Source organism: Daldinia decipiens (assembly GCF_022478715.1).
Source record: "Daldinia decipiens strain CBS 113046 unplaced genomic scaffold F4813scaffold_27, whole genome shotgun sequence".
Taxonomy (NCBI): Eukaryota; Fungi; Ascomycota; class Sordariomycetes; order Xylariales; family Hypoxylaceae; genus Daldinia; species Daldinia decipiens.
In genome coordinates this window covers 361,639-388,209 of record NW_026054570.1, presented here as the reverse complement: position 1 = coordinate 388,209, position 26,571 = coordinate 361,639, and the positions used below count along the sequence as shown (strand labels likewise).

At 47.6% G+C, this 26,571-nt stretch overlaps 7 protein-coding genes across 7 annotated transcripts; 2 read left to right on the top strand and 5 right to left on the bottom strand.

Annotated features, from left to right (window-relative positions):
* Window positions 1-2,527: 2,527 nt before the first annotated feature.
* Window positions 2,528-6,869, bottom strand: F4813DRAFT_366464 (HECT-domain-containing protein). Its single transcript, XM_049244030.1, has 3 exons — window positions 5,852-6,869; window positions 3,830-5,800; window positions 2,528-3,775 (listed from the first exon to the last, which is right to left on the bottom strand). Exons 1-3 carry the CDS (start codon window positions 6,423-6,425, stop codon window positions 2,853-2,855), a joined length of 3,468 nt encoding a protein of 1,155 aa, XP_049097785.1. The 5' UTR covers window positions 6,426-6,869; the 3' UTR covers window positions 2,528-2,852.
* A 4,173-nt stretch (window positions 6,870-11,042) lies between these two features.
* F4813DRAFT_154849 (uncharacterized protein) lies at window positions 11,043-11,585 on the top strand. The gene is made up of 2 exons (XM_049239000.1): window positions 11,043-11,173; window positions 11,241-11,585. The coding sequence occupies exon 2, from the start codon at window positions 11,255-11,257 to the stop codon at window positions 11,525-11,527; it is 273 nt and encodes a 90-aa protein (XP_049097784.1). The 5' UTR covers window positions 11,043-11,173; window positions 11,241-11,254; the 3' UTR covers window positions 11,528-11,585.
* A 1,139-nt stretch (window positions 11,586-12,724) lies between these two features.
* On the bottom strand, window positions 12,725-13,615 carry F4813DRAFT_154805 (uncharacterized protein). The gene is made up of 2 exons (XM_049238999.1): window positions 13,591-13,615; window positions 12,725-13,518 (listed from the first exon to the last, which is right to left on the bottom strand). Exon 2 carries the CDS (start codon window positions 13,423-13,425, stop codon window positions 12,976-12,978), a length of 450 nt encoding a protein of 149 aa, XP_049097783.1. The 5' UTR covers window positions 13,426-13,518; window positions 13,591-13,615; the 3' UTR covers window positions 12,725-12,975.
* A 496-nt stretch (window positions 13,616-14,111) lies between these two features.
* On the bottom strand, window positions 14,112-15,684 carry F4813DRAFT_381878 (L-threonine 3-dehydrogenase; the record flags this gene model as incomplete). The annotated part of the gene is made up of 9 exons (XM_049245727.1): window positions 14,112-14,296; window positions 14,355-14,492; window positions 14,545-14,711; window positions 14,768-14,943; window positions 15,011-15,098; window positions 15,155-15,230; window positions 15,287-15,386; window positions 15,454-15,543; window positions 15,646-15,684. The coding sequence occupies 9 exons, from the start codon at window positions 15,682-15,684 to the stop codon at window positions 14,112-14,114; spliced, it is 1,059 nt and encodes a 352-aa protein (XP_049097782.1).
* Window positions 15,685-18,869: 3,185 nt separating this feature from the next.
* On the top strand, window positions 18,870-20,360 carry F4813DRAFT_154575 (telomere stability and silencing-domain-containing protein). Its single transcript, XM_049238998.1, has one exon. It carries the CDS (start codon window positions 19,087-19,089, stop codon window positions 19,945-19,947), a length of 861 nt encoding a protein of 286 aa, XP_049097781.1. The 5' UTR covers window positions 18,870-19,086; the 3' UTR covers window positions 19,948-20,360.
* A 1-nt stretch (window position 20,361) lies between these two features.
* On the bottom strand, window positions 20,362-21,605 carry F4813DRAFT_154574 (NAD(P)-binding protein). The gene is made up of 2 exons (XM_049238997.1): window positions 21,392-21,605; window positions 20,362-21,326 (listed from the first exon to the last, which is right to left on the bottom strand). The coding sequence occupies exons 1-2, from the start codon at window positions 21,444-21,446 to the stop codon at window positions 20,446-20,448; spliced, it is 936 nt and encodes a 311-aa protein (XP_049097780.1). The 5' UTR covers window positions 21,447-21,605; the 3' UTR covers window positions 20,362-20,445.
* Window positions 21,606-21,998: 393 nt separating this feature from the next.
* On the bottom strand, window positions 21,999-26,456 carry F4813DRAFT_366443 (uncharacterized protein). The gene is made up of 3 exons (XM_049244029.1): window positions 25,856-26,456; window positions 22,292-25,793; window positions 21,999-22,240 (listed from the first exon to the last, which is right to left on the bottom strand). Exons 1-3 carry the CDS (start codon window positions 26,062-26,064, stop codon window positions 22,196-22,198), a joined length of 3,756 nt encoding a protein of 1,251 aa, XP_049097779.1. The 5' UTR covers window positions 26,065-26,456; the 3' UTR covers window positions 21,999-22,195.
* Window positions 26,457-26,571: the final 115 nt, after the last annotated feature.

The following is a 26,571-nucleotide window of genomic DNA, read 5'->3' as shown; positions in this document are numbered from 1 at the left end:
TCACTCTTCCATAGCCGAGAAACATCTTATCACTGTGTCAAACGAAAATGGCACGAATGTCTAACGGGATCTCGGTCATTGTACGGGACGCATCTCACGATTATATCCGATATAGCTCGGCTCTTGCAAAGCATAGCCGAATTGGCTGAGACAAGAGAGTAAGAATTACTTTGTCGCGACTCCAATGTTAAACAAAGTCAAGACAAATTGTTGCGTTGGCCCGAAACCTGGGAGAATAGGATGGCGAACTTCTAGTTAATGCCACTATCGTTACGGCGTTTGGCGGCTCAGCTTACACATTCCACATACGGACATAGATCTATCTCAACTTTTAGTTCGATGTTGCCTTCAGGGTCCTCCATCAACATGCATCTAAGGTCCGCCAGGTACCGGAGTTTCGAAGCAACGCTACTCCGCAGCTGTTCCGTATGACCTCTCGAGATTACAGTTACTAGTGTATCATATTCGACTGCTGATAAATAGCTATCAATGCTCGCCATCAGCTCCTACTGATCGTCACGCCTTATCGTGTGACCCGTGAGTCAAGAACAACAGGCAGTTAACTTCTCAACCTGTCGAATGTGAATGCGTTGTATCCGACATCGCATGTGTGTGATGAAAATGGCAAAAATGACAAAAACCTTCCACCTGGCTGGCCAACCTCCTGATCCAACCAATGTGGATGGGCAAGGGCTAAACGTGCCAATGAAGCATACGCAAGCCATAGATAGCAGTAAGCAGAAGCAAATCTTACCAGCATCCTCCCGCTAATCAAGCTTATTCTAGTGAAGTCATGACTGGCCCATGGCAACGCCACACAAGGCTGGAGAAAATAGGCCCGATCATTGGTTTCTTACTCCCCACGGCAACGCAGCATCCAAGGGGCGCCATAAGAAGCACCCAAAGGCTATCTGCTAGTCTATACAAGTCGTAGTAAGACTCTCACCGCGCCGGTTAACCGCGCTATACATTACATAGCTCCATCGTCTAGGCCACGTCCATCTCCGGTGGAAATTTGACTCCATCTGGAACTTCTGTCTTCGGTAATTTCGTGGGTCCCGGCTCCGGATGCCGGAGCCAATTGCGCTAAAAATCTGAGCTCTTTTTTTTTTTTTTTTTTTTCAATTACGAGCTCTACATGTATATGCGGCCCGCATTGATTCAGTGACGAATAGCTGTTTGTTGATTATACTCCCTGGCTTATCCCGCGAGAGGTTTGGATAAAGGCCACGACAAAGCCGGTGCGGCATTTACTTCGATTCCTCGTAATTTTAGCCTGTGCGAGCTCTGTTTTGAATGCCGATTATAAAACAAAGGAGAGCGTTTATTTCTAGGCGGCCGTATAGACCTGGTAAAGTCAATGTTACTAACCTAGAGTATAATGTTGCAACTGTTAGTTGTGAGGTTCTACTATATTTCTCTATGTTGGCCAATGAGATAAATAAAATTCTACACATCATCAAACTCGAAACACATGACTTTCCAATATTTATACGCATTATAGAATGTCTTTACATGGGAATAAATGAAATCGAGGTATATCAATATTATTTATGAATTGGTGATCATGGCTATACATTGTAGTCGCTTTTCAGCTATAACCCCAGCCACTTGGCAGAATACCTAGATATATCTCGCTCGTTAACTATGTAGTATCACCGGCGCACTTACAAAACGCCTCAAGGCAGAATATATATACGTTTCCACATAACTAGCGCTCACTCAAAACTAATCATCTCAACATACAGCTAACATCCAGCTTTTATCCAGTGGGAATGCCTCACAATCACAGATATACATACCTACCTAATTATAATATCTTAGAACAAACCCCTGTACTACTACCCAGTACCCAATTAATCCATCCCTCATATCCCGGAACTTATTTGTCAGCCACGAGTCCATGTTTGCCCTTTTCGTACACCAGAGCCCCTACGATTGGGCCTTGCGAATCCAAAGTGGCTGACCGCATGTTCATGCCAGCTGGGGGGGCCGAAAGACCCAACCTGACCCTACGATGCTGGCTGTCTTAATAAGCATAGCAATGCAGTTTCACCTCACTCTTATATATACCTACCTATATATATGGGTCTCCGTCAGCAATGCCCTGTATAACAGTCACGAGAGATTGTTCGGGATATGAGTTTCGTAATGATGCCATCGATGCCATCGATATCTACATAGTAAAGCCAGATTAACCATTTTAGTAGATGCTAAATATGAGATACATCATAGATCATGCTCTACGTGACTATCTGATATTAGTCTTCTCCCCTGAAAGTCCCTGTGACGTTGGTGGATCTGTAATCAGGAATAAGCTCGACAGTTAGTCATATTCTTGACCAATGCCATTATTAACCAGTACTCATAGGTACCATGTAAGAAATCTTATGAGCATATATCGAGCGGCTGGGGACGTCATATGCAGCGATGCATATTTCTGTGTCACTTAATCGGTTCTAAATACGACGGGGCTTTGGTAGAACCTCTTCGTATATGGCTTTATAAGCAGATTCCTACTGTACTTAAATATTTTGATAGATTAGATCATTCGCATCAGCGCTATCTACTAATACTTGATTCAAGAAGCAAAGGTTGAACTCATCATTCGCTATGATGGCCATGTACAGCAATAATACAGCTAGCTGGGTATAATCAGTGCGAACGCCCCCCCTAATTACAGGTCTCCTCTTGTCCTGAGAAGTCCTGCCATCCAAGTACAATACTGGTAGCATATGATTTTGTTCAAGTATCCGTTCATGGGTATTTCGGTACACCATTTTCGAAGGGCGCCCCGAATCCATAAACGCCTCTGAAATGCTGTCATGAGCTCATGAACCTGTCCTACACTATTACTTGAGTCCAAATCCCTCGCTCTCGTTAACCGCTCGCCATAGAAATTCTTCCAGTCTTTGGCGTGAGGCGTAGCGGTATAACCCTAATATATTAAAGCACGTCCTCGCAGAAGGGAACCGCCCTTCATCGATGCCCAGACAATTGATCTTGATTACGAGAGATGCCGCACCCATAGCAGGGATACGGTCACTGCCTGTTATGAAAGATAGCAACCGACGTTGATCCGTAATAGAAGCTCTCTCGAACGTATCCCAGAACCACTGTATCGTGGGCTGTTGGTCGGGTGGCGTGTGTATTGGCCAGTTTGTATACGCCGCGGCCCCTTGCAAGGCAGTAACATCTAACGATTCATCTGAACCGCGGATAAGGAGTTCAATCTCCTCCGGTTTGAAAAGCGTCAGTGCATTGCCAGCACATACGGTGAAGAAGCCTCGCTTGAAAGGTTCAAATTGCCGGCTGACCGAAGTATCAAGCAGATATCTGACATAAAGGTCGACGTACTCCCGCCGGTTTGCGTTTGTCACCATCTTCGACTCGCCCCCTGGACAAAGAGGCACTCGAACTCTAGTACCATATTTCTCAACCTCAATCACGAAGTCGAGACAAAATGTAGACTGAACATCTCCCTCGTAGCTTAGTAATTGCCGTAGCCCCCTCGCGAGGACTGGGCGAAACTCAGCTAGATCGTCTAAAGTGTAGCTCATTGTCGGACGCAAGTGCGCTGGTGCCCCGAGGGTTGGGGGAGGAGCAGAAGCGAGTAGCTTTCTAAAAGCAAAGGGTGGCAATGCGACATCCAATATGGTTGAGTTATATATGGCCAAGCCAAGCACTACTCCGACAAGAAAGTATTGATCTGATGTCTCGAAAGTATTCGGGTTGAAGTAGCAGAAATTAGAGTCTTCGTCGTAGACAAAGAGCCCTGGGATCAAAAGGTTAGACATAATTCTTGAGATGGAACGAGTGAGACACTGACCATGGTCTGGATTGAATACCTCTCTCACGAGAAGTAAAAACCATTCCTTCCGAAGTCCTCCACCATCAATACCCTCCTCCCCTCTGAATTCGATACGTAGACCTTTTTTGATTTCCTCACTACCGCTACCGACGACTTCACTTACTTGTTTCAAGCTATCTTCCACGAGGCATTCTCGACGGATATTTAGGTTAAGGTATTGCTCGTAATTCCTATGTGTCAGAATACTGTCGAAGAAGGCTTCTCTCGCTTTTCCGGCCATTTGCCGTTTGGCATCAAACTCCAATATCTGTATCTTCGCCCAGATGCTAAGAAAGAATGGATATTGGCAGAAAGTGAAACGACCCCTTTTTGATTCCCATAGCTCAAAGTCGGCTTTGAAGTCTAGGCCGTCAACTAGCGAATTGTAAAAATCGCTTTTAGGTATTAAATGGCCATGGCTACGCCCACCGGATTTATCAGTACGCCGGACGTACGTCAAGGTATTGGCTGAATATACAAGAGCCATGACCCTTGCGGCGGCTTTAATTTGCCAGTCATCTGTATATGCCGCGCGTTGCGGTTCGACAGGCAGCTTCTGCTTTTTTGACTTGGAGGATTCTAGGGCGGCGTGAAGTGATGCCGCTGTATTACTGGAGCGAGAATTAGACATCTGTGGAATTAAACCACCCGTTACGTCAATTCGTGGCTCAACTATCTTTTGGCTTTGCCGGTTTAACCTGTAGGCGATGAACCCGTTGATTAGGTCCTTCGTTTGAAGGAAGAGATGTTCGGGTAACCTAGAGAACCAGGTAACCAGGTGATGATGGCATGGTTCAGAGGAGTTTGCTAGTAAACCAAGAATTCGCTTGATAATTCCAGAGTGCCTTCCGGAGGTCTTAGTCTGAGACTCTACTACACTCTGTCCTGTAGCCACTCTCTTTCCCTTGTTTAGATGTTGATATTGGCCGCTGTATGGTTTGAATCCTGAAATAAGAAGAGGATTTGCCAACATCAAGAGCAAGAAGCGAATATCCCGAGGCTCTTTCATTAACCGACATGGTCGTTTGAGGAGTGTTTCTGTACACTTTAACAGAACCTGCTGTATATGCTCTTGAGCCAAAATAGCGAGTGATTCGAATTGTAATAGCATTGCATCTGTCAGCACCCGAGACGGATCAAGTAGAAGTATCTCTGCGTAGACTTCTGGCCAGAGCTGGGCTGCATTGACTACTATATGATACCATTCACTGGCTGCGCTCCAGTCGATTCGGGGGGATCTGGAAGATACAATGGAAGGTACATCGTCTTTCCGCCGGGATGGAGTCTTTGAGGGTAGAACCTCCTCTTGGCCCCCGGTCCACCATGTGCCATTCTCGGCGACGTCGCCTAAAAGTAACAGTTTAGGGTCGAGTTCTGAAATTGGTGTATCGTCGCGAACTGCCTCCTTCCTACTTTCAGGGGTCTGCTGCTTAACGGCTTCGGAGGGGAGCTTAGAGCTAGCGCTCATGTGCCGAGTGGCGAAGGAATTGTTGATACATAGATATGAACTAAAACATGACACTAAGTACTCCTCCAGCTTCTTAAAAACGATCTTGGGCTCCAAATCCGAAACTGTGGCGTCTGGGCATTCACCGACGGGATCAGTCACGGGGAAAGTTGAGCTCCTGACGTCAGGATACGACGTCGAGTACGACCTCGCCATGGATACATTACGGTTCAATGGATTTGGTTCAAGATTGAGATCGGCGAAGTCATCGAACACGGCATTATAGACATGACTAGGCGGGCTTGTACTTGATGTGGGCGGACTACCTTGCTTACTTGGGGGTTGGATTTTTGTAGAATGCTCGTTGGGCGGACGTGATAAGAGTCGGCCTGGCCAAATTCCGGTACGCTCTGGGCGTGATTGTGCCGATATATAGGCTTCTAACGATGAACGTAAACAGTGCTTGACGATATGCTTGGTGCGATCGAGCGATATAGAATTTTCTATAAGAGTAAGTAAAGGTCATGATCCTGGGATATAGCAGCAGAACATACGACATTGCGAAGGTCGTCGTGAGGGGCCGAAGTCAGTCTCGTTTGAAGGCGAAGCACCGCCAACTACGGGTTGTGTACCCGTGTGACCAGCGGCAGAATCGTATGGTTTGAGGTCATTTATGGTTAAGCAAATGGTGCACCTGAAGATATGAAGCTCTTTAGGCCATCGGACCAAGCTAGCACACGTCATACAATTCCCCGTCGCGAAATCTGCTGGCCCACGCGGTATCATTCTGGGAGCTATGTTCTGCTGCGCTATGGGTCTAGGACCAATGTTAGCGGCGAAGTCTCCGCCTCCGGACTCGTCTTCGGGTCGGGCATTCTTCCTCTTCTTACTAGAGAAAAGCGAAGGAAACGGGTGACTCATTGAACGTGAGTGCTGAGCGGGGCGGTTCGGCTTCGTGACGGGTATGTCGTCGTCGTCTGAACTCGAATCGACTTGTACTTGAATATTCCTCAACGGTTCAAACTCGGGACGTCTCGAATTACCTCTAGGGCGGCGAAATGGTTCGTTCGCTGACGGATCACGGGGCGGGAAGTCATGATGGCCAAAAGGCCGATTAGAGCGAGACATATTGCTTGCTTAGGTTGCTCAGGTATATAGCTCGCAATTGCGGAAATTGGGTGAACCCAACAGCAAGAACGGGGGAATTATCTCTGCATCTACCTAGCTTCTACCAAGATATACCTAGACAAGGTAAGTGACAAGGTAAGTAGAGTCTAACTCGAGAGAATCGTGGCAGGTGAGAAGCTTATAGACAGGTACCAGATCGTTTGACGGCGATGGTAATCTCTACCCGGGTAGATCTCAATAGGAACAAACACTGACGCAATACTTATTCTGTATGCCTATAGACAATAACAAGATCCGTCGGTGACAATATCTTGTGTGAAAGATTTAGAGGAGACATAGATCCTAGGGATCACTGCAAATAGCAGCAGTGTATCATGTGGTAGATCGTATCGTCTCGTGTGGGAAAGATTAGGAATTAGGAATTCTTCAACAAACTGAATTTGGCCCAAAGGTTCGTACCGTTTTGGAAATTGGAGGAGCTTATGAAACAGAATGAGCCAACCATAGCGCTTGCCGCTTCCCGAAAACCCCCTTGGAATTAGGCCTGACAGGTACCTAACGGTTCTAGCCTGTTAGCGCCCCGCTTGCCCCCCAAACCTGCCCAAACCTGCCCCAGTCTCCGCGAGCACCCCATACAAGATCCACCATCTTGCGTTGCACGACATAATGAGGTACCTTTCTGACGGTAGGTGCCACGCAGGAGTAATTCGTATCCTCATCCAAGTTTGAGCAGGGGTGAAGCATGGGCAATTCGATAGTTCTGACAAGTTGATTTCCCGCCGACGCAATCTAATCCAGGAAGTTAACCGTTTTAACTTGCCGCCATAACTCAATAGCCTTTTTCTACAACACATGCCAACCGCGTAATTACGATACGCTTGCACCTCCATTTTATGTTGTAATTAAAACTTTACTCGATCAGCCCCATCCGATTTTGCAGAAGACTCTAGGTTACACAAGTCTCCAGCATTGATTTAGTTGATAGGAAAAGTCAAGATGCCACATTTTGAAACATTACGTAGTTGTGAGCACCACTAACACTGGACGTTATCTTGTGTTTCCACCAATGACAACATATTGTAGAGAAATATTAGGAGAATGATTGGTTTAAGTTCGGGCTCAACCTTGCTATATTAAGTAAATACGAAATAGATCTCTTGAAATAAAACTCAGTTACAGAGTATTTCTGTAATTAACAACTAATACTTAGCCGATGATTGAAATATATTTTAAGAAAGGTCCTTGATCGTATAAGTCAATCAGATTTCTAATGTCTTGAAGAGAGTTATCTCGCGGTTAGTTCGTACTTTTATTCGCAGCAACTTCAGTTACCCAGTACTAGATATATTTTAAGCTTCGGTGTCGCGAAGCACATGAATTCAAGGAACCGATAAAGATAATATATTAAGAACCCCAAAGCGAGTAAACGTTTCGTTGTAGTAGCATTAGTTACTTGATATAAGTAGATGAACTGAAAGGCCTGGGTTGGGCCATTATATATTAAACAATACTACAATCATAGTGCTTCTAATGTCAGTGTATTGTATCTACATCAGTGATAGGGATATAGGGATCAAGAACAAGTAGGTATCATCTAGTGTATCGTACAACTTCTTCCCTTGTCACTTCTACATTCACCTCCAACATCATGTTCTTATATTTAAAGATTGCACTAATATGATATGTTTGATATATTTATTCCTTAGATATCTGCTACCTTGCTTGTTAGAAGAGAGAGTATGGTTAGTCTATACGCTGGCAATGGCGCCGGTCATGAAATCGTGTTTTACCCAGATCAAAGGGCGTCCGTCACAAAGGGCTTGCATAAATACGCAATTGAAAGTAATCGCATGGACTTTTACCAACTGCACTCCCATAGACAGACCCTTGGTTTCTTCAACTTGGCTAAATAACCCCTTAAGCTGCTCCTTACTCTATCCAACTAGACAACTATGGGCTTAACTGCCTATCTAAGTGAACAGACTTAATTGTCTCTTGGTGTACTAACCAGAGACAGCGCTTTTGCCACTTGAGTCTAACTAGGGAGATTGCTTGTGAAGTTCAACACAAAGAAATATATATTGAACAGTTATTGAGTCTTAACTTGCTAACCAAATTAGAGTGTACATATATTTAGTTAGTACCTAGAGGAATATCGTACTTATCACGAGGCAGAAACTAAAAGGTACCTAACCTATCATCTATTGCAGCATGCCACCTGCCTTGTCTACCTTGTACACTGTACACAAATAATAAGCAGGTAGGCAGGTACCTATCTAACTGCGGTACTGAGTCACAATGTTGTCGAGCAAACTGCTAGACGGCCAGCTGTAGACAGCATCGTGACTCCTGTATCAACTGTAAAAAACTCTTTACAGACGGCGTCCTCTACGTACCGAAGCTTCCTTAGTCACTCGAGTTAATATGTCAGCGGGCTTACAGTTGTTAGGTACCTTAGGTACCTAAGCTATGCCCTGGTTACGGCAACCGTTAAATCCGGCAATATCTTAAAATGCCGCCATCACCACCCTCGTCACCGCCCTCAGGCGACGATAAAAGTCGACGCACATCCGGGCACAGTCAAGAATTTTTTTTCCTTTCTTCTCATCACAAAAACAACTTAGGTAATAAACAAATCAACTTAACTACCTAACCAATAATCTTAATTTATTGTAACATCGAAGATACCAATAGCGATAGCTCGCTTAGAGACGATGATCTTGATGACAACAGATCTCGATAACGGTGACGCCAATGATCAGGCACATGTTGCATGAGCAGCAGCAACAATTACAATAAACTAACTAAAATAAAAGACTTATTCCGATAATTACAGTCTTAAAAAAGTAAGTTTACCATTACTATATTTCTCTATCTTCACAACTTATCGGCAACACTAAAATACTAATTGAACAATAGTCTTTAATCTACCTAACTTAAAGTCTTCTCTATACTCGAAGCGCATCGATCGCAATTGAGAAGGTATGTCTTGTCATCTCATTCCAGGTGGAATAACTATAAGTTACTAACTACCTATCATCAGTGACGATTGCTCATTGAACACTGAGGGCCCAGGACAACCCTCGTCACTCTTTAACACCCTCGTCCTGGCGAGTAGTCCAATCTGGACCAATGTGCACAGCGCAAATACAGTGCCAACCATTCGTCCATTCACAGGAGGACCATAAGTAACCTAACCCCAACCCCAACCCTCGCAATACCTTGCGAAACCTCGCGAAACAATAACAAACCCTAAACTTCTAACCTACCTTCCACAAGCAAATTACTATTCAGGTGGGCGCGCGGGTCCTAGCCTTGGTGGTAGCAATCCTCAGGTTCGCTTGTCCTCCAAAAGACCACCTTCCCCCTCCTCTACTCCTTACCCCTTGCATTTTATTTCTTACTCCCTACCCTTCAACCTTCTCATAAACCGCCAACCATCGCCGACAATGTTCAGGATGCGGTGTGCCTATTGCTCCTACGGGTTCAAGTCTACGGGCAGCAGTGGTTCTAGCCGAAGCACTAGCTCTTGAAGGGACAAGCTGTCGCGCGTTCAGTAGTAGTAAGTAATAACTACAGATTGTATATGAAGAGCAAGAAACTAATTTGAATAAACTTTTTTTTATTTTTTAGCAAAGTGAATGTTTCACTCCAGGATGGCATGGAGAATGCTACGAAGGACTTTTAGACCTACAACTCGTTTACCCTACACTATGAAACCTTTCAAATTATAAGAAATATTAATTTCTTCACCTATAATCCTCCCTCTATACACTTCTCTTCATACATAGGATGAATTGAATGTCTGTCTCGTCAGAACCTAACAATAAACACCAAAGTGAGTAAGAGCTCTTGCTAATACCTCCTCTTTTTATGTTCTGCCTATTGTCTTGTATCATAGTCTCAATCTTGATTATTCTCGATGATATCTCTGTAGAGGTTGAATGGAGACATATCATTATTTTTCGAGTCCATTGCTAACATTAAATAAGACATCGGAAACAATGGATTTGGGAAACGGCACGGTCGTAACGATCACATAGGCCATCATGATGGTGACTGTCTTTAATAACGCAAGTTGGGACTTGCTCAAGACTGTGGATTGGGCAGCCGTAAGTATCGAGACACATTCACTAAGCAATGCAATCTGATCTACTACTAACGTTAAGTAAGATGTCAAACCAAAGAATTGACCTAGGCAACGGTGTTACCGTAACCAAGACGAAGGTGGCCATGATGGTGGCCATTTTCAAAAACGCAAGCCAAGACCTGGTTAAAACCGTGGATTGGACCGCGGTGAGTCTCGAGACAGGCCATGCCTCTCGAAATTCCGCCCGAGACACGTTTACGACACACTGCAAGGCGTTAGAGTCCAATGGCAATATTAAACAGAATGTTTGATGAGCAGATGGACCTCGATCATGGCCGGGGTCTCACACAGCCACACGTAGTAAGTATATTATCTTCTTACCCGTCTTTCAATAGTGATAAGAGCCGGGGCTGATATTCTTCCTTCCTTAGCCCTTCACATACAAATCATACTCTCCTTCGCTCATCATCCAAATCACGGCATAATTGACTCAGAGCCACGCGGCCGTTACAGGTGGGCGGCTCTCTGCCAGAGGACATTAAGCAGGCCATGGATAGACTTTATAAATCGTCTACTCCCTACTCCTCGTCCTCACTCTCCTGAGTCAGCATAAACTATCTTAAAGGTGGAGGGATTCTATATAATACTGTTGTATCTTGTAAGTGTTTTATCTTCTTACCCTTCTCTCAATAAAGATGTGAATTAGGGCTAACATTTTTCTCTAGCTCCCGTGGTCCCGATGGCGTCAACGGCATGGCCCCTGTGGCTGCAGCGGCTGCAGTCATACTTACAGCTTGTCGCCGTTGTCGCCGCTGCTGCCCCTATCCAGGCACCACTACCTGGCAACTTGGCCCAGCATCAAACAAGCTATAGAGAACCAAGGTCATGCCTACCTATATATCGTCTACCCCTTACCCTGGCATCTAATATTTTCAACACGAATCGCCTTACGGGAAGGGCTATTCTAAGAAAATATCAAGAGGGCTATGAAGGGCTACAACGCATCTTGTAAGTACTTTATCTTCCTGCTTTTTCCTCGACAGTGATGAGGATAGGGACTAATGCCTTTCCCTACCTAGTAGTATGCTCGTCGCCTATCCTGCCTTGAAGAATAGCCGGAGAAGACTAGGGGAATAACTATAATTAACCTATTATCAACTCATGGCCACTTTCTCCTAAGGCACGAACTGCCTTAAGTGGAGGACTACAGCATCTTCCAGGCGTTGTCGGCTGGGTCATGGAGAACCCGTGATATACATATATCTCGTAAGTATTTCATATTTCTTACCTTTCTCTCAACACCTTGTAAAAGATAAAGGTTAATTTCTTTTTCATCTAGTTGCCTATAGGTACTTTCGTATTTGCTCTGAATAACTCACCCCAACACTCAACAACCTACTCCCTAAGTACACCTCCAAGTCTCTCTTACCTATAATAATTCAACCTTGAACAAACCGCTACCCAAATATGGCTCTGGGTCGCCGCCTCTAACACTACTCTAATTACCTCTACTTTATCACCTACAACAACCTTGCTAAAACTATGGTTCTATGCGACAGCCCGAAAGAGCCCTATTGTGTCATTGCAGCCAGACGGGCATTACAATAATAATCTATATTAACAACCTACCCAACACTCATAATATCGAGGTCGGGAGCCATGGCAATGGAAGCATCGCCCGGCCCGGAGGTCAGCAGATAATAATCGTTAGTACTTCGAAGCGGTATTCTACGGAGCAGGAAGCAATCGCCTTGTCTCCGGAATTGACCGAGCAAGACGACGCTATTACAGCACGTCCCTGCAACAAACAGCCGTGCTACAATCACACTCAAGGTCGACAACCTGATTCACCCAACGTCAATCATGGTGGCGACAACGACCCCGCCGAGGTGGGGAGCCGGCTAAGTAACAATTACTACTCCTTCGCAGCCGCAGCCGCAAGCCCGGTGGGGAAGTGATGTACCCTCAAATCAGAAGAGGGATGGTTGGCGGGCGACTCCGGAATCGGTATGACCAATGGTGCTTGGGGGCTGTTCCAGGCACTAGGCATGGAGCGCGAGGAACGCGATGAGCGTGAGGAACATGAGGAGCGCAAGGAACGAGCACAAGTCGTCCTAATTATGTTCCTGGCGAGAGAAGCTATGGATGAAAAGGGTATTATATTATATTTCAACGCTATTAGTCAAAACTCTAGAAAGATAGGAAGCCAGTGCCGCAACTATACTCTACTGAAGCCGTAGAGGGCCATGTCTAGGGGTCATTGGCGAAGAAGCCATCGTCGTCGCCCCCGACTCGACACGCATTCCTCTCCCGCACCGACTGCAATAGCTTAACTAGGTGGAGCAGGATTTAGCATTTTGGCACGCTCGTGGCACATAGCCCAGCAAAGCTGAGAACAACAGGGTCGAAATAAATAAACTCTAATAACATTGAATTCCATACTTACCTAGGTTACGTACTTCATAATGTGAACAATCTGACAATACTCGTGATCGTAGCCCTATGTACACAACCACCATCCCAACCCAAGCCCCAACCAACCGCCTCGGGAATCCCCTCGCCCATCGCCGCAGTCATCGGCGTCCTCACAATTCCCGGGTGCACAATATCAACCGCAACCCCGTCCCCCCTCATATCCACCGCGACATTCTTAAACACGCTGTTCGCAGCAGCTTTGCTCGCGCGGTGCGCGGTACGCGTACAGCTGTTGTCCACGATGCTGCCGACGCGGCTCGACATCACGGCCACCTTTGGACTGCCCGACTTTGAGCAGGCTGGGGAGGAGGGAGGGCTTGCGTAAGTAAGTAACAGGGGAGCAAAGGCGTTCACGCCGAATGTCTTGGGTCGGAGTGGCGAGCGACACCGTGGACAAGGGCGTGCTCGTCTGGGGGGCGCCATGACGCCCGCCATGTTCAGCAGTAAATCAATTGGTCGGTCGCCACAGGACGACGCGAGCGAGGTGATTGAGTCCGGGGACGTAACGTCTAGCTGTACTCTGTCGCACTGGTGTGATTGTTACGAGGCGGTTAGGTACCTATGTATAATAATATGAAAACCAAACATAATAGACAATACCTCTCGAATAAGGATCTAAGCGAATGCATGCATGCCCAATGCCAGAGCCGGCTCCCGTCACAACGACGGTCGGCATATTGTCTGTGGGAAGACTGGACCAGAGCGGAGACGGACGGTAGGATTGTTAATACCGTATGTGCATGAATGGTTACCCACGAAGGCATGCTGGCCAGCCATCAAGGTCGTGGGGTTCTCGATCCTTATATTGACGACGTGGACCACCTAGCTGACAAATGGCATTCCCTTTGCATACTAATGAACCACGCCGCTCGTGTTCCTCATCCCTATTTAGGAACACACATGGTTCCTTATTGGCTTATGTCAACCGCAAGGTGAAGCATCGTCTTATACAACCCTGGAGGCGCAGATCACAAAGGCAACGAATCGGAGATTTTGTTCATTCAGAATAAAATGTTATTTTAACTACAGTTTTACTAACTCGGCTGTCTAGCTAAGTAGTAGCATTGATCATGTAATAGATATACTTTTCCTTTCGCTTGTATCCTATCCAGCTTCCCAAATTAATCAAAAACAATAGCAGCCTTGATGGCAGACTTGTTTCGGATGCTCTCAAGAGCTTCGCCCCACTGCTCAAGCTTAAAAGTCTTGTTGACGATACCCTTAGTCTTAACCTTACCGCTATCTAAGTAGTCAACAGTGGACGGGAACATGTAGGTCTCGGAGAAGGAGCCGATGATGGTGATTTCTAGGTAATCCCGGTTAGCCTGATATTTGCATAGTAACAGCATCATCGTATAACTTACCATCACCGAAAATCTTGGCTGGGGACCAAGAGACGCGAGCGGCACTGGGGTAGACGCCGTAGCAGACAAGCTTGCCTCCTCGGCGGACGTAGTTGATGGCATCCTCGAGAACCTTGGAGCTACCGCTAGCTTCCACAACTATATCCCTATTAGCATCGTCGAGTACTTTTAGTATATACGGTTTGCCTACCAATGTCAAAGCCATATGGGTTGTCCTTCTTGATTTGTTCCCACTGGGGCGCAGGGTTTGATCTGGAGAGAGGAATATAGAAATCGGCAGCGTCGAGGCTCTTGGCTAATTCCATCTTGGAACCTTCGGGGGCTGCAATAGTTAATTGCGAAACACCATTCTGTCGTCTGCGAAAGAATATTAGCACATATTTATAAAGGGAATTAAGGTCTTCCTTTCGTACAGGAATTGAGCCATCATGAGACCGGTAGGACCAGCTCCAATCAACAAGGCATGCGATCCAGCCTTCGGGGCGATCTTCTCTAAACCGTGCATGGCGCAGGAGGCAGGTTCGATTAAGGTGGCATCGACATCGCTGAGGTTGTGGATTTTGAAGAGTTTACCTTGGGGGTAAGAGGTCTACATTTCGGGAGCATGCGAGTTAGCTAATAAAATACCACAAAACGAATAGGTAGGAAGTACTCACGTATTCGGCAAACCCGCCGTCCAATCCTATGACACCGTGAGCCTGGAAGTCCTCGCAGAGAAGTTCTTGGCCTCTTCGGCAGTAGAAGCTTTGGGGATAAATCAGCTACGTTAAGAGTTTAGAATATGATAGGATTTATCTTACCAGTGACCGCAGAGCTCCGAGTTATCCGCAGCAACACGGTCTCCGACCTTGAATTCCTTAACGCCGTCGGAAATTGCTAATCGTGACAATTAGTTGGTATTACGTCGCATTTTATCCTCTATATTTTCTTACCGACGACCTCGCCGACGGTCTCGTGGCCAGGGATTAGAGGGAACTTGGCAATGAATTCTCCCTCGTGGATGTGTAAATCAGTACCGCAAACACCGCATGCCTAGAGTAATTCCGTGTTATTATGGCTGCGAGGTTGTAGATGGCAAGCGAGGTTGACTTGCCTTGACCTTGATCAGGACGTCACCGGGTCGTAAGGTGGGTAGAGGAACCTCGACGATGCCCCATACTTCTGGCTTCTCATATCTACGAGGGTATAGCTGTCAGTAACTACGTACAAAGAGAATTGACTAAAGGAATCCTATAGAGGCTTCTAGAGGCGGCCCTCAATTGGCATAATACAACTATATGGAGGACAAGACTTGCCGGAGAGCCTTCATGGTCTTTGGAAGGGAGGCCATTTTGTTTGTTTTAGACTCAAAAGTCTATCGTGGGATGAGGGGTATTATAGATATGATATCTGTACAATAACTCCAATGGAATAGAGTCGTATAAGAAGAGACAAACACAGGAAGCTGTTTGTATATTGGGAGTGACGTAGATGGACGTAGATGGACGTAGATGGTCTTAGATGGTCGCAGTATGATTTGGTCAAGAAGGAAGTAAAGGGAAAACGAAGATGTTTGGGAATGCTGTCTTCTTATTACGTCCCGCGGGGGAGAGAAGAGGCGCAAGCCCCAACCCATTATTCACACTTTCTAATCGGATTGGTTCCAATGATGAGTTTGCCTGCAAAGCTATCCATGCCACCAAGAAACAAAGGATGGGAAAAGGAGGGGCAATAGATCAGACCTATGCTGCTACACCCCGCCATAACAACGGCATCCGTTCACCTCGCAGATAACCCTAGCTGATTGGGTTAGTTAGCCGGAAACAAATCCATTAGAGGTATAGTTCGATAGACCCAAGACTCGTAAACACTACCTATCTACGTCGAAGTTGGTCTTGCTAGTGTTGCGCGTGTAAGTGACTCCACTCGAGCAATATCTGCCTTGCAGAAGCTGACTAGCTTGGTAAGACAGCGCTGGTAGAATGACCTGATGAAAATGTTTGGCTAGAGAAGTGCCCCCAATGGAACCCAGACGTCATCTTGCGTGGTCTATGCAGTACCATTGCGCTCTCCGCGAAAAAAGGAAGCGTGGTCTGTCGGTATTCCACAGGTCTGGGTCGACATGAGTGTTCATATTCATATTCGACATACCAATTTGTAGGTAAATGGCATGAGCATCACCTGCAAATGTCATGGTCAATGCTGTATATGTATGTTATATGTTTTGATTCTGACTTTCACCGGATGGTTCGGTCAGACTTCTTGGAATTGGAGGCGGCCGGATGTGACCCCCGCGATCCGTGTAAGTATTTTTTGTAAGGGAGTATACATAGAGCGAGGTCCTTTAAGGTGAGATTAGGTACTCCTCATAATCAATTGGTACTTATTAAGAGAGGCCTATGAAGGCTGACTAGCCAACCGAGTGAGACCTGAGGCTGCAAGTTGCGAGGTTGGGTGTCAGGTAACACAGCGTTAAAGTTGAGCGCCGCTTCGACGTCATAAAAGCATGGCTACATCTGTCGGAGCTTTATAAATTTGCTCGGTGGCAGAGCTTCGGGATAAAATTCACAGTGGTCGTGTGCCAGTTAAGATTCTGTCGAAGCGGCACAGAACCAACTACGGTATAATGTGTACGGATCTTCTGCCCTTACTGTATGCGAGAGGGACCTGACGATGCTCGAACGAATATTAATGTACTCATAGATCCGTCCGATCGAAATCGATTTGAGAGATCTACATAGTATATAGTATGCGCAAGGTTTCACCTTTGAAGAACTTGACCAATCTGTAAAGGCTAATGATATACATACACAAGCCATGCCTATTGTGCTCAGGTTTTGTACAGCGATTGGTCGTCATTGGGATGAAAATGGGGACATTCTGGAGATGTTCTGGGGCTCGGCGCGCTATTATTGTCCAATTCGTTGTCTAAAGATGGAAGTATCGCGGGGCCTCACCGAATTTGAACAGGATAAGAATTACAAAAATTCCAATTCTATTACTAACGTAACCTAGACACTTAAGGAAACCGCCGTGAGGATCTAATCAGTAGCACCGGAGCCGGGCGGAAGTCTCCGATCTGCAAACCGAGGTGGATAAAGTATTAATACGGGTAACTTGCATATATACCTACCTTATAGTACCTTCCTCTCGATACCGTCTAAGTCATACCACTGGGTCACCACATGAGGTAGTTACAAGTATGTATACCTGATGCAAAATCTCCTTTTCTCTACGTCCAAAATTGATAGGAAACTGGCAATGGGAATACCTTGATAATAACTTATCACTCTTTTCCCTTCCGGAATTTAAATAAAACACATACTTCCTTAATAAGTTGTAGCCATTTGCATGCTAATCATAGGGCTCATAGGTCTTGGCTTGGCCATATTTCCTCGCACTCCATTAACCTTTCACCAATCCAAGCATCTTTAATTGGGAATTTTGGTCTCTTCACAGCAAAAAGCATGTCCATAATTCATTGATGGTTTCCGAGGATTTAGCCTCCTAATAACTCCCAACCGTGCATCCGAGGTTCCTCCCACGAGTTTCTATCACGTACAGAGAAGTGAGACTATGCAGTTGCTCCATTCCCTAGAGTACATGTCCATACCCGGCTACCATGTGCGTCGAAGGGATTTCCAAGAGTAGTAGTAGAAGCTTCTTACGAAGGGGGAGCGCCACGGCCACGACCGAATCCACCACGGCTGTAGATTAGAGTAAGTATAAGATCGTTAAAAGGGGGATAGTCTTGCCGGTAAGAACTTACAATTGAGGGTTGAATTCGCCAGGAGCACCACCGCTCTCCTTGCCCTCACCAGCATCCCGTCTTCGGTAGCCACCCTCGCGGTCGCCACGGTCGCCACGGTCACCACCACGGCCACGGCCGAATGGTCGGCGTTCACGCTCGCCCTCGCCCATCATTCCTCGGGGAGGAGCGTGCGATCGCTGCTGCTTGAGGTGTGTAGTGGGGACGATCTCGGCGGGGAGGTGAAGCCATTCTCGGAGGTAGTCGAGACCCTCGGGGGTAAGGGTGTAGTAGTAGTATTGCCAGGAGAATTGGGTCTTGACGTAGCCGCGGGAGTTGAGCGACTGAAGAGCCTTGACAACGAAGAGGTTCTTGGTGTCGATATCGGGATGCTTGGGAAGGTTGAAGTCCTTCTTCGCGACCAATACGCCCTCTCGGAAGAGGTACTACATGGCGAACAAAAAAAAAATGTTAGCTCGACAATTCTCGAATTTCCAAAGAAAATTTTTTAATTATTGAGTTGCTCGTCTAACCTCGTGGATCTTCTTGCGGTCAGCCTTCGGAATCAGCATCTTGGCGGTTGGTTACGGTGACAAGATGTTGAACTGGGTGGGTGGACGTGATTGATGTGAAGTCGACAGGCTGATGGATACTTTGCGATGGATTGAAGGTCCAGGGAATTTTTGGTTGTGCGCAAAAACCCTATGGTGGAGACGGAAGCGACACTACGAATTTGAGTGGGGTGTGGGAAACTGTCGCTTATGTAATGACCTGACAGCCCTGTTTCGTGCACATACCACCTAAGGTTGCTCAGTATCTTGTGGCTGAGGTAGATGGCCCATTTTAGATAAGGGACTTGGCACGGATGCGATAAGATCCACTCTAGCCATCTAGAATCATCAATCCATTCCCTTTCTACTTTTCAACATCTTTAAGAGCGACGCCTTAGACCATAAGGCGGATAACGCAGCGAGTCTTTTCATATCACCATACAAACCCTACAAAATGGCTCCCGGGAATATCAACGTCTTCGTAACAACCTTCTCGGGCTTAGGCCTACCTCCTACTCTATCTCTTCCTATCCCTTCAACCGCAACTCTTTCAGACCTTCACCATCGCATCGAGGACCGACTACCGCAAATCGATTCGCGACTTATTCTGACTACCATATCAAACAAACAAATCCTCTCTAATTCTAGAGATTTAGTCTCTACTCTCTGCGACTCCGATGATGCATTCTTATCTCTACGATTATCAATCCCGCTATGTGGTGGCAAAGGTGGTTTCGGCTCCCAGCTCCGAGCAGCCGGTGGCCGAATGTCTTCGAAAAAGAAGAGGAACCGCGGCGACGAAAACGCATCTAGCAGGAATCTAGATGGGCGCCGAATAAGAACAGTTAATGAGGCTAAGGCGTTGGCTGAATACCTAGCCATCAAACCTGAGATGGAGCAAAAGGAAAAGGAAAAGCGACGCGCGCGCTGGCAGCAGATCGTCGACGCCGCGGATGAGAGGGAGCACGAGATTAAGAACAGCACCAAGGGCCGCTTAGATGGCAAGTGGGTTGAGGACAAAGAAGAAGCTAGCGAGCGAACGCGCGAGGCAGTTCTCGCTGCTATAAAGGCAGGAAACTACAAAGACAATATGCTCGGCACATCGCACGGTTCTGCCTCCACGGAGGATATGGACGAAGACTCAAGCGAAGGAGAAGATTCTGAGGAGTCAAGCGGCTCTAAGGCTCCAACTCGGCCAACGAATACCAAGTCAAAGAATATCACGTCGAAGAAGCCCGTCACGAGAGCGTTCGCCGGATTTGACGAAGATGACGAGTTTATGAGTTCTTCAGATGAGGACGAGGAGAAGAAATAAGGAAACAAGAGCATGTTACTAATGATACCCCCAAAAAGACGAGATAATCAAGACCTACCCCCGGGTCAACTACCTAGGCCCCTATACTTCACCTTGATTCTTTACACCAGCCATCCTATTAATGCCAATCAGGTATGTGTATGTAGTTGAGTTTAAGGAGCGTGCTTTAGCCATTAATCGTCGTTATGTACCTGGGCTCGTATTTCATGTGCTTGTAACCTCATTTACATATAGGAGGTATGGAGGTTCGAAGCAGCACTACGATCATGAGAATGACAAGAGTATCGTGATTACACAGAAACCTGTGCCGATGCTTGGGATGCTAGCTTCGTCAAACTATCCCCACGAGATATCTAGCTTATAGACAAGACTTAATCAAAACACAACCAAATATACGCTACCCAAAGACTCAGTGTAGTGATTCCTCAGCTCTAAACACGAAGCCCTTGCGGAACATCCATGTCTTAATAAACATAACAAACACTAATCACACTTCTTCTACCTCACAAGCTTCTTCATACTCTCCACATCCACATTCCCCATCCCACAACTAAACTCCCTCCACTCCTCCAACTGCCCCCTCACCCTCTCCGTCTCCGCCGCAACCATCTCCCAACTATCCCTCCCCAGCGGCACCCGAATCGGAATCCCCCGCCCCGTCCCCACCACCGCATATATCCTCTCCGCCACCTCCTCCGTCCCCGCAAACCCAGCATGCAACTCCTCATTATCCATAAACGCCAGCATCTGGGACGTGCCCCCGCCCGCGCGGTCGTAGGCCTCATGCCGCGGCATCCGCTGCAGCGAGGTCGTCGTGTACTTGGTCCGCACGCCCCCAGGCTCCACGTTGCAGATGTGGATGTTCCACTCGGGGAAGACCTCCTTCGCGATGCTCTCCGCGAACCCCTCCAGCGCGAATTTGCTCGCGTGGTAGAAGGCGTTGCCCGCGCTGCCCAGATACCCCCCCAGGGAAGACATGTTCACGATGACGCCCCCGCGCTGGCCCGTCTGCGGGTTCACGTCCCGGAACGCTTGTAACGCGCGCTTGGATACGTCGACCGCGCCCCAGAAGTTCGTGTCGAGGAGGGCGCGGGCGCCGGCGTTGCCCGGGGGGGAGGATTCGGCGTCGCCCATGAGGTTGTACCCTGCGTTGTTGACGACGATGTCCACGCGTCCGAAGTGTGCGAGGGTGGTGTCGAAGGCGGCGTCGATGGATGGGACGGAGGTTACGTCTAGTGCTAGCTTTAGGACGTTAGGGCCGTCTGGGATATCGGAGAGTGAAGCCGGGTTGCGCGCCGTGGCTACTACGCGTTGCGAGGGCTTCTTGGTGGCGATGTATAGGGCGAGGCCTTGTCCTATGCCAGAGGAGCAGCCGGTGACTGGTAGTATAATATGTTAGCAAGTCTGGTCTTCTACTTGATATAAGTTGGATATTTCGACTTACTGAGCCAGACTGCATTGTCCGGTAAGTTATACGGTTTAGTATCGGGTATTTCCATCTTGACTACGCTGTAAAAAAAAAGACGTATATATAATAGCGAACAGGTCTACTGCGTCACGCTTCTCTTAACGACTTGCCTTAGAGCTTTATATCATCGAAAGCTCTATATTCCTCGGGCCCCAGCCCAGCCCCCTTTGACAATCTTGATTACAGCAACATATATATACATGTATGCCAGGTAGATCATCTCATCTAACAAGCCCAGCATAGTCACCAATCGACAAACAGAAAACTGCTTCATGTCCTATGTCTAGATACAACATCTACACTTTGCGAGACCCAATTTATGCAAGCCGGGTATGCTTAACCCCTTTCTATGCATAAACTCCGTCCTAGCTCCGCTATAACTCCTGCTTATCCCTGGATGGAGATATCCGCTTCACACATGCCGAATCATTTTTGGAGCTTAGCTATAGAACTGCTACCGAGTCGTGAGACTATTAGTAAGCTGCAATATGAATCCAAACGTGGGTAAATTATTAAACCAATTATCTCTTAGCGACCTTACTACGAGAATCACATAACATATCACGTACACATACAACTTGAGACTGAAAGATAAATAGCCTAGTAGGCATTCAGCAATACATTAAAACGATCCCTACTTTTTAGCTTTCGGCGGCCAACCCATCCATCTATGTAACAACTCTACATATACTCGTCAACAGGTCTGTTACTTCGTCAACATGATAACTGTTTCTCATCTATCCGTGAGTCCGTAACGTAGTCGGTGCCCCGGTTCATGCCCTAGGCCGTAACTTTGCTCATCTGGACCAACCGTTTAACTCCAACCTATGATTTTGTTAGCAAGAATGTCTGTAAAGATAAGGGGTTTTGACATACCATCCAGTTACCGCATTCCTCCGTCTTGTCTCGTTGAATCTCTACCTGCAAGCGCTGGGCCTCCGGATAATTCTTAGACTCCAATGCATGAGCTAGCTGGGTTAATTCCTCGATGGTGTCCGGTTTCACGAGTTCCTCATTGTTGAGATGATCAAATAGCAGACCTAACCGCTTTTGCGTATCTTTCACCTGAGGAGCAAACGAGGCCGGTGCCTTGGAAGCTACTCGTTGCATATCGCGACTCAGGATATCAACTAACTGTTGGGCATTAGGGGGGATGTGAGAGCGATCACCTGCAGGGTGTCGGGGCTTTGGCGGTGCCGCGGCTCGTGGTGGAGGGGGCGCAGGCGAAGTCGTTGCCGGTGGGGGACCACCGATGCTCGATGGAGGGCCGGTAGAAGGTAGCCCTTGCTGTACCGGTGAAGCACCATACGGGGATTGACCGTATTGATTATGAGAGGGCGCTGCCTGGGGAGGTGGCGCATAAGGGTTTGGCGGCGGCGCTCGACCAGCATGGGGCGGGGGAGCCTGCTGGGAAGGAGTACCGAACGATTGAGGCGCCGGTGCTGGGGCGTACCGGCTTGTAGGCGCAGCTCCTGTCGGTGGCGGGTTGTAAGGTGAAGACATTCTGGGGACAACGTGACCCATTGGGGGTGGAGGCATACCGGGGCCTCCCTGTGCCTGGGCAGGGGGAGGCGGGGCGTAATTTTGTGCCGCAGTTGATCCGGGTCGAGGAGGAGGCGGTAATTGACCAGCTTGGGGAGGGCCACCGAGGGGAGACATTATCCTCCCGGCCGCTGAACCTTTAGGAGGGGGAGGTGGTGGTGTCGCTGTTCCGTGCTGAGAACCGTAGGGACTCTGCGGTGGTGGAGGCATTGCCTGGTTTGCTTGGTTAGGGAATGGTGATGTGATAGCGGCAGTGCTCGGCGTGTTTCTTCGGGGAGGCGCCTTTGTCACTATGGGTACATCATTCCAGTTTCCTGCATCCGAAGCCCTTGGGGGAGGTTTTGTCGATGGGGTTGATGCTCTTGGGGGAGCCCCGAAAGATGTTGGTGGAGGACCATAGCCTTGATGCTGAGATAGTTGAACAGGTTGCGGCTGCGACGGCTGGTATCCTTGCGGGGCGTAGGGGTTACTAGCAATCGGCGGCGCATAGGGATTCGCTGCAGGAGTCTGGACAGCCGGGGGCGCGTAAGGATTAACAGGATTGATACCGGTAGCCGGTTGAGGTGGTTGATATCCTGCAGCTACGGATGGTGCTCGAGAAGACACGTGGGAGGTCGCCGCGGGCCTCTGAATAGGCTGTCTGACAGCAGACTGGGGAGCCACCTTTTTCGTTGCTAATTGCACACGCTCGCGTGCCATGTCGGCAGCATCGTACTTCGACGGTAGAAGGCTTAGGTATTTGTGTGCGATCTCTAATTGGCCGTGGGCTGCGACGATGTTTGCATACTCGATGTATTTGTCGTACAGCGAAGATAACTTCCAGCCTGAGGTTAGACCCGTCTCAGCGTCTTGGAATTTTGCTACGTGGCGGAAAACCGTGACCTTCTCGATGAATTGCTGGAGAGACCTTGCGTGGATAGAGAAGCTGGAATCGTTAGCCTCGGCCAATCCAGCCTTCTCGGCTTCCTCCAGCTCGGCAACCCAGATGTCGATGACCTTCTCGAGCTTGGAGCCAACTAGATAACAGAAGGAGGCATCCTTCCTGGATCCATATTCAAAGATACGGTCTCCCAAGGCTTCGCATAGATCAGGGAACTCGGTCGGGTCCGCATACGTGCAGAGCGTCACCATAGTCTCCTTCCAGTCTGCTAGATCGGCATTATAGACAACATCCCATAGATTCTTAACAATAACAGAACCCAAAAGCCGCAAGTAGCTTGGGATGCCTGTCTTTTGGGATAAATAAGTGGACTGGACCTTGTCGACGAGCTCCTTTCCGCCACAGTTGGCGATAATGAAGGCATCCGCAATGCGACCGTCCTTCAGGGAAATTTCACTTGCTTTCTCAAATTGACCCAACATCAAGGCCTTCGTAATCTGTTTCTCAACACCTGTATCACCCTCGCCAAATAGACGGAAAGGGTTATCTGTTTTAGCACCCTTTGTGGCCGACAGACTTGCTAGGAAGTCTTCACTTTCGCCTTCGCCTCCATCGGAGAAGAAAGTCGAAATACGTTTCTTATGGGTCTTTACTCCTAAGCCGGATTTCTCTGGCTCGGGTTCCTTGGTCTCGGAAGCTTCTTCGGTCACACCATTAGTTGATTCGTCGTTTGCTTCTTCCTCGCTAAATCCCAGATATTCGACAATTTGTTTTCGCGGATTTTCAGTGAGCAGAGTTTCCAAGACACGCCAGTCAGCTTTCTCTTCTTCTGTCTGGGCTTGCTCTATGTGCGATTCACATATAGCCGTAACATCACCAGATTTGAGCGACTCCTCAAACTTCTCAGTCGCGCTGCCAATGTCTGAATCCACAGAAAACTGAGAAATTTCAATTTTAGAAGAGCGCTTATGGCCAGGCTGATGAGGGTTCTGCTTGACGATGACGAGCTTTCCACCAAATCCAAACGAAACTCCAACGGGCCTCTCGAGCCACCTGGGAGCCTTTCCTAAGGAGAAGGCTGCGCCTTGAGGCTGTCTCTGGGCCTGAGTAAAAAAGTCTTCACCATCTAGGCTATTTTGAGTCGCGTTCTGTACAGCCGAAGGATTCGTGTTTTGGAGCGTCTGGATAGTAATCTTTCCATCGAAGGACGCGGTCGCCGAGATACTAGGGTTATGAGGGTGGAATCGGGTAAGGAACGTCCAGTTGGTGACTTCGGGAAACTCTCCGTAACGCTCGCCTGTCTGAGGGTTCCAAACTAACGTCCTATTATCCTTGCCAGACGAAATCAAAATATCGCCATCTTGCTCGCACCAAGACACCGAAAGAACACCTTGCTCGTGACCTTGGAGTGTCCTCTCTGGTGCATTGGAGTTTCGCAGATCCCATAGCAGGATGACTGGAGTAGTATCATCGGGAGTAGCGGTCAATAACTTGGTAGAGTTGTTTGGATCCCATGCAATAGAACTAACGGGCTTTCGGTTATTGTTAAGTGTTAACGAGGCCTTCTTCGTCTTTAAATCCCAAACAGTAACGAAACCACCAGTTCCTCCCGTAGCAAGAATATGGGCTACTTTTGTGTTCCATGCTACACACTCTAAGTCGTCGGAACGAGCCGCAGCAGTGCCCAAGCGGAAAGCATTTTCGGGGTCGTAGACGTCATAAATGAATAGCTCTCCCTTCGCGCCGGCGGTGGCTAGGATCTGGGGTCTCAGAGGGTTGAATTGTAACGACTTAACGGGCCCCGTATGCTTCGTCGTTCGTGATATTAACGCATCGGATTCGCCTGCGATGAGTTTCGCGGCATCCCAGAGATCGAGCGAACCGTTTTCGAGAGCACCGGCGATGATGCCCTGCGGGTAGTCTTCGGAAGGTTGGCCCCAAGCAATATCGTAGAACCTAGTAATCGATTTGTTAGCAAACCCCATAAGTTTATTAAGACTATTGGGAAGTTTATTCACCTAGAGTCGGCAGTGATGCTTGCAATAGGTTGAAGCTCAAGTCCTTGTTCTTGGTTGTCAAGGCTCAGATCCCACAACTCCAACTGCGTCTCGTCGGAGAAGTCGGCGTCAACAGCTCCAGCTCGGGTTCCAGTAACTATTAATGGCTTCGTAGTGCCGGGCGACCAGGCGAAGGCCGCAGTACGCGAGATCTCGCGCAACCTAACCATGTTGTCTTGTCTTGTAGTGACTACTCAGAGGGGTAGTCTGGCCTAAGGTTCAGGTCGGTCTTGTCGAAGAATGAAAGAAAAGGGGGATTCTAAGTGAGATTGGCTTAAATGCCAGTTGGCATTGAGCTCTCTAGGCCAGCTAGGAATGTTGGCAAGGGGTCGAATTATAGAAAGAGAGATTGGTTGACTAAGTTTCTCTATGTTTCCCTATACTAGAGAGCGGTAGAGACTTGCTAATTCATTATGTTGCCAGATAATGCAGTCCAACTGTCCCCAGAGGTGTGGGCGCATGAGCTCACAGGCCAAGCCGAATCAAGATCCTGGACTTAAATCTGTTCCCTTCCTTGGTTGTTGTGGAGACTTCCCTCCTAGAAGGACGCATCAGCCACATTTTAGTTCACGTGATATTTATAAATAACGGGCTTGATGACGAAGATGCCTGGCTCTTATGTAATACATACATACATGCAGATAATTAAATTAATCAAAGCTTCAATTCAACCCCAT